The sequence below is a fragment of the Lepidochelys kempii genome, chromosome 25 (assembly GCF_965140265.1).
Source record: "Lepidochelys kempii isolate rLepKem1 chromosome 25, rLepKem1.hap2, whole genome shotgun sequence".
Classification (NCBI taxonomy): Eukaryota; Metazoa; Chordata; order Testudines; family Cheloniidae; genus Lepidochelys; species Lepidochelys kempii.
The window spans coordinates 16,590,342-16,606,880 of record NC_133280.1 but is presented as its reverse complement, the minus strand read 5'-3'; the positions used below and the strand labels follow the sequence as shown (position 1 = coordinate 16,606,880).

The window sequence follows — 16,539 nt, the reverse complement described above, 5'->3', positions numbered from 1 at the left end:
TCTCCAGTGCACCTGCAGCGAGGTGGCCATGGCATGCCATTCTCTAGCTGGCTCCGGGCTGATGGCTGCTGAGGTCACAATGGCCCCTGGCACGGCCACCACGTAGGAGCCCAGGGGGCTGCGCGCCATGTGTCGGACACTGGGGCTGCCCTGTTCTGCACTCGCTCTGCGTGGGTGCATCTGACCCACCGCTGCCCTTGTGGCTGTTCCCGTTTCCTTCTTGTTGAGCGACCGTGACCGTCTCTCTCTCTTGCAGGGTCAGACTGCAAGCCATGCTCGCGGGAGTTCGCTGCCAGCGGCATCCCCACGTCAGACTGCAGCAGCCCAGACACCTTCTCCCCATCCCTGGTTGCTGAGGATGAAGTCTTCTTCACCAGCATGGCAGAGGAAAAGGCAAGTGTGGCCTACAGTTCTGCTGCCAAAGCACTGTCCTGTGGGTGAGAGTGCTGAGTGGGCAGTCTCCAGCTATGCAGGGGCTAGGTAGGCAGCCCTGTGGGGAGGGCTCTGGACTGGGAGTCCCCCTCCCTTTTAGCACAGTGTCCAGTGTCCTGTCTGTCCTCTGCTCCCATCCACAGTCCCCGCTGGAAGCATCAGGTCCCTGGGACTGCCTCTGCCCTGGTGGCAGTCTCGCTGTTCTCCACAGGGTACTGTGGATGGATGGTTGTTTCTCTGGCGAAAGTGAGTGAGATTTTGCTGCACCAAGGCTGCTCTGCTCAGCCAATGGCTTCACTTGCAGAGACCTGATGCTCAAGCCCTTGGCTTTGGGTCTGGATCCAAGTGAAAGGGGTCAGAGGTTAGACAGCCCAGCCCCCAGCCAGCATTTGTATCCCCCACCCTCTGGCCTTGCAGCAGCGAAAGCTTTTGATTCGGTCTCCTGCAGAGAAGGGAAGAATGTCCTGGAGGATTTGCACTGATGTGAGACTGGAGAGCAGGGCTACTGGGGAGCCTGGAGGGCTTGGGAGATGTACTTCCCCTGTGCAGGGGGAAATAACGCACTCCCCTTCCCTTGGCATTAGTGGGAGTCAGGCACAGGAATGCCACATGCCACAGGGCAGAAGCATTAGGCACTCCCATGCTAAGATGGCAGCACAATTCACCCACCAGAGAAGCCCTTTGTGCCCTGCTCTTCGCCCTCCAGAGTTGAGACCAGCGACTGCCCTGCTCTGGGCCTGCAGTGCCTGTCCCGAGGCAAAGTGCAGAAAGGTACCAGAGCCCTGCTCTTGGTGCGGGCAGCAACACAAAAATCTCACGTCTCAGTCCTCAAAGCCAGCCAGGTGATAAGCCATAATTGTCAGAAAGCCTAACTCCAGCCCTTTGTGCCTCTTCCCCGTGTCCTGCCAGTCCCTGTGTGTCACAGGGCGACAGTGATATCTCCCCCACAGGAGAAGGTGAGGTGGACTGGGTGTGTTTCCAAGGTATCAGGGACAACATGTTAAGTGTTAATATTCCAAAACCCAGGAGGGAGGGATTAGTTGCCTTTGGATGGGCCCAGCTGTCTCCTGGCTTGTCACAAGAGGTGAAAGGGAAGCTAGTGTGAGTGGGAGCATGCCCCTTTCTGAGGCCCGGGCTGCATGGTCTGCCCCAGCCATGCTCTGCTGTGCCTGGTCTCTTCCCAAGGTATTAAACTGTTGCTCCCTTGGCAGGAAGATGCGTCGTCTCCGGAGCTGGATGCCCTGATGGGCAGCGTGCACAGCAGTACTGAGGATCTCCTCTCCATAGACTTAGCTCTCCATGACACAGAGTATTACAGAGACCTGGGGCTGCTGAACCTGCCAGAGGCCTGTGTGATTCCAGCAATGGCAATGCTGCCCGAACGGACAGGCCAGGGGGCGCCAGGCTGTCCTGTACCGGAAGAGAAGCCTGGAGGCTTGGAGCGAACACTTGTGGGCATTGGCTGCCCCGATCCCATCTCCGGCTCAGTGCAGTACAGGGAGGCCAGCTGCCATTTCCTGAACAGTGACTCTGCTTGCTCCTGTGCGGCAGGGCTCCCGGATAGCCCCCCTGCAGGGGGGTGCCAGGCAGAGCAGGGTAAAGGACCGGAGCGGCATGAGGATGGGGAGTCCTTCCCCACGCTAATGAGATCCATGTCCACCTCATGGAGGCACAGCTGGGAAACCTCCTTGTCACCTACAGACAGCGGGCGCAGGTACGGCCAGGCTTGTGTGGGGCCTGTGGGGGGAAGGAGGGGGAGAGGATGTGGTGAAACAGCAGCTTTCCAGCCACCTGAAATCAGGGTTTGAGCCCCGTGGGTGAGAAGGGGCTGCTGCTTCCTCTGCCTGGGATGCACCTGCGCTTGCTGTGTGACCAAAAAACTCCCCTAGGCTGGGGGTGGGGCTGGTGTCCCTCTCCTGGGCTTCCCTAGACGGGGAAGGGGGCAGGTCTGGGTCTTCCCCTTGGTTAAACATGTTGTGGCTACATACGGCCCAAGAACCACCCAAGGGTCTGAAGCTGACCCCTGACTATCAGGGGCCCACATTCCTTGCAGGTTTTTCAGTGTAGCTGCTGTAAGCCCAGTGTCTCAAGGAGCCGGCAGCCCCAAGATGCTGCTTCCTTCCCCAGCCGGAACACCCCAGAACTGAGCGCTGGCTTATGGCTGTTCGCTCCAGGCACCCGACTGGGCCCTGGGACCAAGCTCCCCTCTAGTCCGAGGTGGCAGCACCAGGCTGGGAGGAGCTGCTGGCTTGACAGTGACTGTGCCATCTCTGTTCTCCCCCAGGACACCCCAGCCCCAGTAACCATTCAGGGAAAGAACTCCAGTACCCCGGGTTGCCCTGAGCCACCCATACAATGGGTCTGCTCTCTGCTGACATCTCTGCTCCTCCCCCTGCAAGGGGCTGGCTGGCAGCCCACCCAGAGCAGCAAAGGCCTGTGCAGTGCTTTGGCTGGAATGCTCAGGCAGCCCAGATCTCTCTGCAGCTGGGTGGTCCCCCTCCCTAGTCAGCCTCTGCCAAGGGAGGCCTGGAAGCCTCCCACTCCCTGTGCTCTGTGGGATGTAAACTCTTGCAGGAGGCCTGGGTGTGGGGGGCCGGAAGAGGGTTTTGCACCATTAGCTGCTTGGCAAGGGGCAGCAGCAGCAAGAAGGCCCTTCCCAGCAGGCCCAGGAGCTGGAAAGAGGATCTCCCCTCCTGGGGTGAGCGGGGTCCCTGCCTGCATCCCTTTGCCCCAGGGAGGAGCTCCGGAGAATGGCACCAGCCCATCCTTGTCCCCTCAGCTCCGGCTGTGCCAGCAGGAGAAGGTGTTGGGTGGGCAGCTCTGCCAAACCAGCTGCTCTCCCCTGGAGGGAGCTTGCCCATGTGATCCCAGCTCTGACCCTGCCCTCTCTGGCAAGCCACATCCTCTTCTGGGTTCCTGTGGCTGGAGAGAGGGTGTTCTGTGGGTAAGGCTGAGCCAGGGCTGGAGCTGCCTCCTCCGCATGTGCTCTGTCACACGCAGGCCTCTGGGTGGGATTTCTGTGCACTGGTGTGTCCTTGGGATGAACGTATTGATCTGGCTGCCGGCAGGGAGGGAGCTGTGAGCCAGCAACGACTATTTTTATCTCCTCCTCCTTATAAGGTGCCCTGGAATTATCTTGTGCTGAGATCTTGGCAGTTCTTTATCAGGCGCAGGCTTCGGTCCTAAGACCTATTGTTGTTCCATCCACTGTGTATCGTTCACAGCTTACGTTGTGGCAGGAGCATGTGAGCTAGTGTGGAGAGTGGCCAGGAGCAAGCCACAGCCTTGGTCAGTCCCCTTTCTGGGTGATTTATGATGTGTAGAGAAGGGGAGTGTGTCTGGTTCTCCTGGGACCTGTGTCTGGCTAGCAGGAGCCAAGTGACAATGATCAGCACCTAGGTCCCACAAGGTACCATAAGATTTTTCCATTGGTCTCTATTCATCACTTCGCTGCTACGTGGCTGGCGTCCTGATAGCACGCTAGGAATCATCAGGGCCTTGGGGGACAGGGGAGAGTTATCCTGGCCTGTGGCCCCCTGAACGAGGATTTCTTTGTCCTGCCTATTTAGCAGCCTCCACTGTAAGCAGGTGGTGGCAGGGTTTACAGGACAGTTTTATGGCAGTGGCTCCCTGCCTGCAAAATCAGGCTTTTTCAAAGGGAAAGCCCAATGTGATTTTGATGGTGTTTTAGCCAACAGGCATACAGCATGCAAATGGAGTTAGGCCGTGCTGGCTGGGCAGCTGCCCATGTCTGTCCCAAAACCTCACAGGGGCTGGGCAGGGGTCAGCAGTGTTTGCTGGTACAGTCTGCCCTGCGGGGGTATGGGCAGGTCATGGACATGCTGATGATCAGAAAAACTGATCTGTAAATTCTAGAGTGATCTAGTAAGGTCACCCACTTTTAGGGGCCCAGCTCCGCAGGCCTCACCTCTCTTGGGCGGAGACCCGCATTTCTCTCCCTCCTGACTGGGGTATGTCCCGGCTGCACGGTTCCCTGCCTATGCCGCAATAGCCCCAGCCAATCAGATGGCCTAACCTAGCGTCTGCACGTTGCTTTCTCTACAGAGGCAATAAGCAGCATAACTGCCGACGGTTCTGTTACCACTCGACTCTTTCCAAGCAAGCACGTCTAGTTCTAAGGTGAAAACAGTACACAGAAAACATATTAAAAACATTAAAAGAGCCTGCATGCATGCTAATGAGCTCACCAGAGATCACCCCTAATGCCAGCAAGGGCTCTGGCCGGTGGACAGTCCTTCAAACCCCCAGGGGTTTTGTGTGGTTACGAGTTCATAACAGCTTTAGTTCAAAAAAGGAACCACCGTGAATCGGTCACGCTCTCCTTTCTACTGCTCGGGCTTTAGCTCTTCAGATTCTGGAGTAGTAATTAGCAGACAGCGGTTCTGTCCTCAAGGCATAGCTTCAGAAAGCTGGGTCGGGTGGTGTGAATTTACATTCATCCCGAGGAATTTCCTAGGAAACCCACTTCACTTTGTCCCAAAAGATCCTCCGTGTCTAGCCTGTTGTTTAGAACAGAACTTTGAAGCTCACAACACTTGACAGGGTTTACTTTGGCCACATTTCCCCCTAGAGAAGTTGCTTCCAATTCCCCAATAATCCATAAACATAGCATTCAATACAGTGGACTTCACAGATAACTTAAACTTAATTCAGTGCTGCGAAGGGTTGGGGCCTATCTTATAGCACACTCCTCCTACTTACCAGGCCAGGTTTTGCTCTTGGAGAGCCAGCTTGCTGCCTGGGGTTATTCTGTCCAAGCTCCCTTCAAAGAACCCAGGGAAGCAGTTTCCAGCTGGGTTTGCTGTTTATCTTAACCCTTCTGAACAAAACAAATCAAACCTCATGGATTCTTCCCTCAAAGTCTGTGCAGGCGGAGTGGTCCCTTCCCCATATCTGGCCCTCACACCAATACCTTCAGCAACCCAAAATTCCTGGCTCTGACCTCAGAGCCTCAATAATTCAGGACTTCCCACAGTCTCCATTCTGCCCATTTGGTTTCTGGAGCAATTCCTTTCTGCAGTGGCTCCAGCAGCAGTCCGTTAGGGGAACAGCCCCTGGCCCTCAGCTTTCTGGAGTCTCTCCCTCTCTTATAAAGATCAGCTAATTACATTTCTGCTCTCCTCTCAGGTGCAGCAGGCTGGGGTTGCAGGCAGCCAGCTAGAGGCCTTGGACCCCAAAGGAATTGTATCCCTTATACGTTCACAAATATATTTTTTCCAGGCTATGGCAGGAAATTTCCCTATCTGTCACCCCCAGGCTGCTGTCCAAAGTAGTTCGTGCCTGTAATGGGCCTTTCTTGTCCTCAGCTGGCTGTCCTAGAATGGGGACGCAGGGGTGGCTTTCCTTGGCTGGCCTCTGCTCACCTTCCTCAGACTAACAGCATAAATCACTGGCTTGGGCCCTCACTGAGGGCCAACGGCCTTTGTGGAACAGACGTATCTGGTGCAGAATTGGGCCTGGATTTCCTGTCTGTCCCTGGGGATGAGGCCTTTGACAGGTGGCTGTAGGGGAGGGCATGGACCAGTGTCCTCTGTTGGCCCCCTTGCTGCCTTCGCTACCTTCCTGTGGTCTGAGTTGGTTTCTGTTTCCTGAACTAGGCTAAGCTTGGATGCCTCCGAGATGGCCAGTGACCTGGAGCAAGAAGAGCTCGAAAGGAGCCTGCCCTGCCTGGCTCCCCGTGTGTCCCTGGAGCTGCCCGCAGCTGGGGTGGAGGCCTGGGGGGGCGGCGGCAGCGCTCTGATAAAAGTGGAGATAGAGCCCCTGCACCTGAACTTCGCCATCGTGCCTGATCACGAGGACACAGTGAGTGGGCTTGAAAGCCGTGCCCGTGGCATGCTGTGGGGAGTGGGAGATGCTGGACTGCGGGACATGCAGGCTCAACCTGTGCCCCCTCTCTCCAGGCTCTGTTCCTGTCCGCACTACCCCCAGGGACCTTGGCACCTGTGAATCCTCAACTGTGTCCTCACTCTGTTCTGGGACAAACTGCTCCAGCCCCTGGGCCCCGAGTCACGGGCACATGTTCCTGCATAATAATAACATGGGTCACTTGGTGGCTTCTGTGCAGTGAGGCTCACAGACTCCATCAGAGCCCCAGAGAAGAGGGACATCTCCCCCATCTTATAGATGGGGAACCTGATGCAGAGGTCACCGAGAGTCCAAGCCAGTTAGGAACAGAGCCCAGGTCTCCTGATTAGCAGCTCTACCCAATGCCTTTGTTTCTTTCGATTCACTATATCTAAAAAGGACACCTGTACAAAAGTTCTAGGCACCCTAGCTGATAGACAGCAGATATCACAGCAGCATATACTTCTTCCACACCATCCTAAAGCCCAGACCCTCAGCCCTCCCTAGAAACCCTAGTAAATAGACGGCTTTTCCAGCATGTCTGTGATCGTAACTCTGGTTAAATACCAAAGGGTGGGGTAGGATGTCAGCCTATTCCCAAGGTTTTTTTTTCCAGTGTAATTGGTTTTGAGGGGAGGCCCTGATTTATGCCGTGTGGTAACTATCTGGCTGTGACTTCCACCAAGACGGTGGGATGGGGTCATCAGCAGAACCCTGGTGCTAACTGTGTGCCCCTGAAGCACCCTTGCTGCATGAAGGGCAGGAGGCGTTGATGATTCTTCTCTTTTCCAGGAATATGACAGCAATGGGAAGAGACTGAAGTCAAAGTATGTCCCTTCTGCCTGCAACAAGGTTTCCTCTCCTCTAATCTCTCACAGCCTGGAGGTGTCGCTCCCAGCTGCCAAAGGTGAGTAAATGCCTGGCATGAAATAGGTTAATTGTACAGACATAGTCTTAAGAACGTGCACTAGCAGGAGATCCTGTGGAGAATCCCGAAATCTGTGCAGCCCCGAGTATGGACTCGGGCAGCTAGCCCATGCTGCTGCCTGTTTCACTGCAGCTAGGCTACTGCGTGTTGCACTCTAGCTCAGTCAAAGCTAGTGTGGTTATGTCTTCCCAAGCCAGAAACTACAGCCCCAGGTGCAGTGCAGACGCAGCCTGAGTCTGATCTAAGGAATTTCCATAGCCCTTGTTACCATGGTATCCAAGTCCTGACCTCATAGCTGTCTCCAATGCCACAGAATGTGTCCATGGCTGGATGCGGTGTCGGATCCCTGGTTGCACACAACAACAAACAGTGCCCTATGGACAGAAAGCGGCATCCCAACAACACAGTCTCTACATGAGCCTCAGTCCCGCCTGTCAGGGGCACAGTGCAGCTTCCCCTGGTAACCTAGCTTCCAGAATGGCTGGTGATGTGCATCCAGCAAGTACTGAGCCTGCCTGGCATGGGATAAACCCAAGCAGGGCACAGCCTTTAGAGCAGAATCGCAGATTCTCATTCCTGGATTGGACAGGCTTTAGGAAAGCAGAGGCAGGCTAGAGAGAGAACTGACCATCATTGCTGGGTATCCTGTTGTGGTTTATGATCCCTTTGTGAAGTTCCCTGGGTAAAGCTGCTGACACACAAACCCTGCTCAGAAAGACCCCCTTCCCCTTTACTCTTGGTCATTCAGAAACCCCTTGCTTCAGAGCAGGGTGATGAGACAAAACTCGTTGGAGAGCACAAATAACCCATGAGAACACCAGGGTTTGACCATGGCCTGCCACCTCCAAAGCATCCCAGCTCATGGGAGCTCTGCTCTTTCCACACCCAGGGAGCCTGCTGCTGAAACCTCCATTAATGAGCCCGCCAGGCTGCCATCAAGCAATGTGCGTGTATCTCCGGCCCTCAGATGGGAAGAGTTGGGGAGGGAGCAGAAAGAGGATGTATTGGAGAAGTGGTGCAGGAGTGCAAGTAGCTTGGAACATACGTGATGGGCTGAGCTCTTGGCCTCTGATTTCAAGGGGAATGTGAAGGAGGCAGCAGAGAGAACGGAGCAAAGAAGGGACAGGTTGGGAAACCAAGGCAGATTCCACAGCGACCCTCCTTCCCCATTAAAGGGAGAGTGGAAGCCCAGCAGGCCCAGGGTTAATTGTACCTAGCTTGAAATGTGGCGCTCTGCCAAGGGGCAGCCCAGGCAGCTGGCATCCCCACTGACCATGTTTTCCCTGGGTTCCAGGTATTGAACCGCCTGCGCTGGAGATGATTGAAAAGGACCATGTGGCCCCAGACCATGTGTAGGTATCAGTGATCCTGGAGCAGGGGGTGGGTCAGTGATTCTCTACGTTCTTCTGAGTTGCTGGGGATCCGGATTCGGCCTCTAGCTGTAAGAGAGCAATTAACAGCAGTGCCATGAGCCATGGGAGTGCCTGCTCTGGGATGCGCCCCAGACCCATGGGATGCTCTGGGAAATGCCCTGGGCTCACTGAGATTGTCAGCCAAACTCCCAGTGACTGCATTGGGCTCGTGTTTCATGCTGTGTGAGGCACAAAGTGGCCCTGCAGGCAGGTCTCCGTAGCTGGCACGCTCCCTTCGTCAGCTGCTCCTTCCAGTCACCAGGGTATGAGGGAAGCATTTTGCTGGCTCTTGCTACCCCAGCCATGAATCTTGCCCTGGACTGAGCTGCATGGGGGTTTGAAGCAGCAGCCGGTAGGGAGACTTCCTAACCCCTTTCCTCCTCCCTGGCAGGCTGATCGTCCAGCAGGTGCTGCAGGAGTTGAAACAGTATCACGGGTGAGTGTGGGGCTGGGAGAAGGCACCTGTCACCTAGGGGCTGGCTAGTCTCATGGGCTGTCCTACCTGCCAGTGCCCCCTGGGGCAGCTCCCATGCAACAGCCCCCCAGGGTGCACAAGACCCACCAGGATCCCCCCAAGACCTTCCTGGGAGCTGACATCCACAGTGTACACGGCCCCCAACACCACCCTAGGAGCAGAGCCACCCATGCAGGGCTTGCCAGGGACCCACACGGGAACTGTCCCACACCAATCCCCCCTCCCCCCACAGGGTGTGCAAAGCCTGCTGGGGTCCCCCTGGACAGGCAGAACTCGCTCCCTTCAGAAGCTCTGGGGCAGTTTACTCTTCCTCCCAGTCTGATGCCTTGTCCCATTCCCCTGCTCAGGACGGAGCAATGGGCCTGCACAGCCGAGGGAAGCAGCGAATCCCAGCAGAACCTCACCTGGTTTGAGTTCCTGTCTGAGTAAGTGACCCGTTGGCACGGGTGCCCCATGTCCCCATCCTAGCTCCCGTGTCCCAGCTCTCCATCCACCCAGGCATCCCAGCCAGCTGCCTCAGGCGGGATCAGGGCCCCATTGTGTTGAGTGCTGCACAGATGCAGCCCTGCCCCAAGGAGCTTACTGTCCAAATAGGCAGCAGGGTTACTCTCCTCCTCTTGTAGACAGGTGTTGCGTCACAGAGGGGAAGTGACTTTCCCAAGGACATGCAGGAAGTCAGTGGCTAAGCTGGGACTTGAACCCAGGTCCCTGGAGAGCTCAGCACCTTCACCACAAGGCTGCAGATGTGGGAGGCAACTCGCACAGAACCTGATGCTCATGAGATTTGGGAAACTCAATGTTGCGGGGGGGCCCTTGGGGTGAGTTCCATTGGGTGTCTCTCCTGGGGGCATTGTGAGTGGGGTACATGCCTGTCCCAGGGCTTCCATGGCACTTCTCGCCCCCACTTGCCTTCCCTTTGGATGAGACTGGTTTCCTGGCTTGTTTCAGGGCTGAGGACAACGGGAAGAATGACAAGACTGAGAGAGGCACCAAGGTGAAGCGCCGGCTGAGTTGCCTGCGGAACCGCGTCACCGGGTACCGGCAGAAGGATAAGGTGAGGGAGAAAAGTGGAACCCATAAGGGGCTCACAGCACTGTCACCAGAGAGGATGTAAGCTCCCCAGGGTCTAGGGCAGGGTCTAGTGGGGCTGCTTTGGGACAGACTTGGTCTCCTCAATGGTGAGCATGACAGCAGCCCAGCCCCTAATATCACCTGCTCCGAGCGTTGCTCCCTACGCCCCGCCCAGGGCCAGATTTGCTCAGGACTTGTCCTGGCTGCTCTAGCATGGGCTGCCCAATATGCGGGGAGTTCCAATCAGGGAGGACATTTCCTCCAGGTGGCAGCACGGCCTCCCGTGTGGGGAAAGGGTGAGGAGAGGGCTGGCAGGGCTGGCTGCTGGACTGCCCTGGAGAAGCTGTCGTCTTTCCAGTGCATGGACCCTGCCCGGGGCACATCCCTCCCCAGGCAACAACCCCCGGGCAGGGAGTCGGTGTGAGTTTATATTCTAGGGTGTGGTGCAGATGTTTTGCTGCACGCAGATTGCATCCTGCCCTCAGTCACATGTGCACCCACCCTAGTGGGGCTGCAGAGACTCTGGGGCTGGCTCAGTCCTTGGGGAACACATGCGGGCCGGGTACTAACCACATAATTGCACTAGCGCTAATGGGCCCAACGTCTCTGCTGAGGGGTCAGCTCTATGTGTGTGTGTGCACCCATAGTGAACTCCTGCTACTCTGTGCCATGACACTGCTTTCCCCCTTCTAGGGTAAGAACAAAGACCAACAGAAAGAGAGAGAAAAGAGCCAAAGGTGGAAAAGGGTCAATGGGCACCAGCTGGCGCCAGGAACTTTCTCCAGCTGCACCAGCTGTTCACTGTGCACCAAACCTCTGACGAATAAAAATGGCCTGCAGTGCCTGAGTGAGTATGGCTGATAACATGGCCTGGCTGTACTTACCCCCCCCCCCCCGCTTTCTGGCCTGGCTTGGCCTAGTTGTGCTTCCGGCCTGGCCTGGCTGTACCCGCTCCCCCATCTGCCGTGCCTGGCCTGGCTGTGCCCCTGATTCCTGCCTGGCCTGGCTGTAACTGCTCCTCCCTCTGTGCCTGGCCTGGCTTGGCTGTGCCGCCGATTCCTGCCTGGCCTGGCTGTACCTGCTCCCACTCCGTGCCTGGCTTGACTGTGCCCCCAATTCCTGCCTGGACTGGCTGTACCCAGGAAGCCTGGCCTAGCCTCTTTGTTCCCAGATTCCCACAGGGCATGGCACCTTGTTCATTCTCATTGGTCTTACCTGCCCAGGCATCTCCTGTCTCTTTCCCAAAGGAGGGTTCAGGGTCAATTCATTCCTTTAAATTTTATATTAACAAAAAGGGAAGGTCAGGAAATGCTCTGTCCTTTCTGAGTAGCCCTGAGAGCATTTTTGGGCCTGGCTGGGGCTAGCCCCACTGGGCTGCCTGGGCCCAGTCTTTCCTTCCCAGAGACACAGATCTTTCAGCTCAGCATGTGATGTGGGAACAGACATGGGGAGTCAAAAAACCATCCGGGGCTTAGTTAACCAAAGCCAAAGTGAAATGCTGTCACCCCCAGAATCCTCTGACACACACTGGGGCTTGGCCCTCCCCTGTGGGGTTGCCTGGAGAGCGCTAACCCTGTACAGAGGCAGGACAAGCTCAGTGCATCTAAAGAGAGGGAAAAACATCCCTAGGCTGAGGGGGGGGAGGGCTCTCCTCTGTGGAATGTGCTGGACAGACGTAAGACTTTATCCTACTGCATGGTCTCACCTCTGGGCCTCGGCCCCCTGCTTCCTGTGCTTGGTGAGCGGGTGAAGCTGCTCAAGGCACTGCAGAACATTGACCTTCCAGAGGGAAGCAGCAGGAGTTTGGAAATGGCAGGTTCTCTCTCTGCATCCCATGCCCCTTGGCAAAGCTCGCGCCCAAGCAAGGGATCTTCAGAGGTGCTCAAGGTCAGTAACACCCTTCGAGGGGAAGGAAAGGACTGGCCACCCCATGCGCTCTCCATGGGAAGGATCTTTTCCTTAGTGGCGCCTCGGGCTGGCACTGAGGTGTAACCAGGGCTTTTACAGACACAGGCGGACCCGCTCGTATAGGGCCTCTAGCCGGGTTTGTAACACCGGCTCTGATAGTTTTGTATTGTGGTAATGCCTAGAGGCCTGGCCCTGATTCGCTGGGTGGTGCACCAACACGTAACAGTCAGGTGGCCCCTGCCTCAGAGAACTGACGGGCTAAAGGTAAGACAGAGGAATACAGGCAGAGACAAGGAGCCCAAGGAAAGAGTGAGATGCTGCTGGTCAGCCTGAGAAGCTGCAATTGGAGTTCCCCAGCTGCCTGGCTGTCATGTGTGTCATAGGTGTCACAGCAGAGGAAATGTCAAGGAGGGGTTTGGAGGGGGACCAGGAGATGGCTTAGCAGATGTTTATAGGGAATTCCTCCCATGCATGAGGGGTGACATGGTTACAGTGAGGCCTTGGAGTACTGGATGTTGGCTTTCCAATGAGCTACATTAGCCGTGACTTAGTGTATAGTGCTCTGTGCTGCCAGGCAGGAGACCCTGCTTTGATACTCAGGTCAAGCCTCCTTCAGGAGCTCAGACCCATGCCACTGCTGGCCAGGTTTCTTTGCACTGCCTTTGGGATCCTGGGTTCATTTCCCCAAGCTCGCATGCCTTAGGGGTTCGGACTCTGGTCTGCTGTGTAGGAGAGCCCAGTGCCTGGATCGTCTGAATGTGTACATGGTTCAGCGTGTTGCAGTCTAGAGCAAGTGCCTGGGGCTGGGTGTGAGCTGGAGCTGCACAAAGCTTGGATCTGAGCTGTGCTGTAGGACATCTGTGATCCTGTGTCTCCCGTGAACATGAAGGCACCAGACCCTGACAGGAGGGAAAAGCTCCGAATCTCACCGGGACTGTGTGAGCGTCTCCTTTGGCTTTCCTGGGTGCCCAGGGGCGTTGTGCTGTGCTGGTTAATATAGTGTGTTGGGCTGGGGCAGCCAGAGTTTGTTCTCACATGGTGTTCCCCTCAGGCTACCTTGACGGGAGCTATATGACAGCTGCTGCGATTAGATGCCCTTCTCCACCCAGACCACGAGTGAGCCCAGCATGCTGCAGCCTGTGGAGAGAGTGGCATTCAGATCGGGCTGGACAGCATGCTGGGGCTTGGAATCTCTGTAGGCTGCACCTGTGGGTCAGTGATGATGGCTGACACCATTGGCTCCATTTATTCCAATTACGGCTGGCCCTGGGGCTCCTGTGAGGTGGCCCTTGGATAGGCAGCGTTTTGGTCCCTCCCCGGCAGCAGCACAGCCAGAGTGACCTCCTGCTGCTTTAGCAGTGACACTGATGCCTGTCAGGTGGCAGTCCTGGAGCAATAGACCATTTTCACCCTCTCACCCGCCCCAAACATTGGCTGTTCCTATCCTTTTTGCTCAGTAATAGCAGTGAGGAGCCCACACCTGTGATCCCAGACCTGTTGGCTGCTGGTCTTAGCACAGCAGGTGCTGCTGTTTATTGCTGTGTTGACAGCATTTTAACAGCAGAGCCACCACATGGCAGAAGAGAAAACAAGTTTAGTGACCGAGATGAGCAAGCGAGTTACAGGGGAGGCCAGAGAGAGAGGATGGAGGGCTGGGTAAGAGGCCCCAGGACTTTCCAGTTTCCCGTGAGCACAGATGGTCTGTTAGCTACTCTGAGTGGACTGTGGCCGGGATTGCCAGTGAGAATCCGAGCTCTGCCCCTTTAAGTAAGAAGCAATAGCAGGACCTGTGCTCCTAGTTCAGAAAGGCAGAGAGGAGTCAGTTTGTTGCTGGTAACATAAATGCATGCTGTGAACGAGGAAATCATCCTAAATAGCTCCACACAAAACACAGTTGCCTCCCTCTCTCCATGAGATCCCACCAGCCATGCCTGGAATCAGGGGCACCCTAAGGTATAAAGTCCCTTAATGAGGGAGGGGAGGCAGGCAGCTGGGTGCCAGCTTAGAACCATGTGGGGTCCAGAGCATGACTAAAGAACATTTTCTGGAGCCCCTGTTTCAGGACAGTGGGTGATTCACGGTCTAAGCCCTGGTGGAAAATCCACATCCCTGCGTGACGTGGTTATACCAGCCAAACCCCCAGCGTAGACAGTGCTATGTGGACAGAAGGGCTTCTCCTGTCAGTATAGCTACTGCCTCTCAGGGTGGTGGAGTACCTACGCCGATGGGAGATGCTCTCCCATTGGCATAGTTGGTGTCTTCTCTAAGCTGCACAGCTGCACTCCTACACTTACAGACAAGCCCTTAGAAGTGAGATGCCAGCAGGACTGACTAGGATTCAAACTAAGCGGGTCCTCTGCAGCAATTGCGACCCCATCACTGGAGTCTAGACGGAGACAGCCCCCATTCTCAAGCATGGAAAAGCCGGTGTGTCTAAATTAATCCTTTCTCATAAACATGCTCTCAATGTTTATGTAACAGGAGTTAGATGAATCCCAGGAAGCCACTGCCAGGAGCAGAGCTCTCCAACTCGGCTGTGCCATGGAAGGGAGCCAAGGGTTTGCCACTGAATGTGTTACAGCAGGATTGACTATATTAGGTTTGACCATTGGGGGGTTTTCTGCACCTGATGAGTGACGGATTACATGTTGAAGGCTATGTGAGGCAGTGTGCAGCCCCCAGTCCTGTGGGCATACGAAAGAGGGTCTGTAGAGATCTACCTGCCAGGGACATGCTGAAATCTATAATTGCAGCCAAAGCGCTTTGCAGATTTCAGGGAAGCTCTTCTCCCCTTCGAGATTCGAAGTACTAGTGTGTTATTAAATCCCCATGAATCATAAAGGCTGGGGGACTGGCTGGCTCAGGTAACAGCAATGGCATATAAGGCCTTTAACCTTGATATCACTATTGCCCATCTGTCCCAGTTTGACCCCTTGCTGGCTCTCAGTGGAGAGACTCAATGCGCCTTGGAGAATGAGCTCCTGTTTAGACCCCAGTGCTGGGCTGAGGAATATTGGTGCGAGAGGCTTGAATTTCTCTGACCCATGTTATACCTGTTCTGTGTACATCAATCTCCGGAGTTGTTGGGCCAGCATCTTTCACTAGTGGTGAATTAATTGCTGAAGAAGAAAACAGGCTCAGGCGTCTCTTCTTTGTCCCATGCTCGGATTCTAACATGTTAAAGTGACCCCCTCACCTTGCCAGTTGTGTTTAGTACATTGATGTCTGCATTTTTCCCCTGGGCTCCCCAGAGCAGCGCCAGTAAGCTAATGTAGGCATGCAGTGCTTGGACTGGAAAAGAGCTGAATTCTGTGAATTCCAACAAGAAACTTCTGCTACTAGCCCTGACAGCGGCCAGAGGAATCTGAAAGCTAGCAGTAAACTTGAAACTTGACATTTCTAGAAAGAGACACAGCTGCCTAAAAACTTCTATTTAGGGAAAAGAGAGAGAGGAGATTTGGCTCCTGTGGCATGGTGACACTGAAAAATGTGCTGGGAATCCCATTTGGAATGGGAAATTACTGACAAGAGTCTAAATAAAACAACCAGCAGAACCAGAGAGACCACGAAAGGCCACCACGGTGATACTGTGCTAACATTGCTGTAGGCCAAAACAAGGTGAGACTTCAAGCGATCTGTTGAATTTGTTGCCACATATCTGCATCCTAGTGGATGCTCATTGCAACCCTAGGAGTTTAGAGAAAGGGGACAGGATGGCTCTTTGCAGTCAGATGGCTCTGTTCAGTGCTTCTAGTGCGTCTCCTTTTTGCTTTTCATCTTCTTTTCCTTTCACTTCAGTGTTGCTTTTTTACTTGCCCCTCTGTGGAACAGTTCCAGGATCCTATTCTCTCAGTTGCCTGACACAGCTCCAGGATCTTATCTGCTCTGCCTGGGGAGTGGATAAGCAGGCCTGGTACTGATGGAGCTTCTCTTGATTACATGTCTGGGCTTTTCCCTATCTCCTATTTGTTCAGTGCCAATAACAAGTGTTTTTTTCATGTAGATTATTAAATGGCATTGGAAGGATAATGCTGTTTTCTTTGTCACTATCCAACCCTCATTTGGGTTTGAAGAGACAGTATTTGAACTGGTTGCTGTGCACCTTCTATACTGACGTTGTTCAGATGCTCACAGGCCATATACCCCCAGCATAAGATGTTCTTCTTGTGCCAGTTTTGAAAAATTATAGTGACACGCAGGGCTGGATTTAGGGGCAGGCGACAGTGGGGGTTAGGGGGAGGCACGCTGGGCTTGGGGGGCTGTTTTTGTTGTTAGTGACAAAATAGAAAATAGAATGTTTGAAGTAAAATGTTTCAGGTATTCCATACGTGGATTCATTTTTCACTATCCTCCTAGAATGTTCTGGACCTTTGCGTGCAAATTTATTGTCTTATATGACAGGGATAAATCATGCATGCAAATCATTCATCAAAGTCATGAATTGGGCT

General features: G+C 54.7%; 1 protein-coding gene across 8 annotated transcripts in view; it reads left to right on the top strand.

Annotated features, from left to right (window-relative positions):
* ARHGEF18 (Rho/Rac guanine nucleotide exchange factor 18) overlaps positions 1-16,539 on the top strand; it is a 100,759-nt gene that overhangs the window by 25,275 nt on the left and 58,945 nt on the right. For 7 of the 8 annotated variants that reach the window (XM_073324411.1, XM_073324415.1, XM_073324414.1 and 4 more), the window contains exons 2-10: positions 257-393; positions 1,644-2,146; positions 6,051-6,255; positions 7,090-7,204; positions 8,520-8,577; positions 9,029-9,073; positions 9,460-9,537; positions 10,061-10,166; positions 10,877-11,030. In XM_073324411.1, coding sequence (XP_073180512.1) covers positions 379-393; positions 1,644-2,146; positions 6,051-6,255; positions 7,090-7,204; positions 8,520-8,577; positions 9,029-9,073; positions 9,460-9,537; positions 10,061-10,166; positions 10,877-11,030 — 1,279 coding nt within the window. In that variant the 5' untranslated portion in view covers positions 257-378. The remainder of the gene's footprint in view (positions 1-256; positions 394-1,643; positions 2,147-6,050; positions 6,256-7,089; positions 7,205-8,519; positions 8,578-9,028; positions 9,074-9,459; positions 9,538-10,060; positions 10,167-10,876; positions 11,031-16,539) is intronic. The other variant, XM_073324416.1, reaches the window with a different exon arrangement.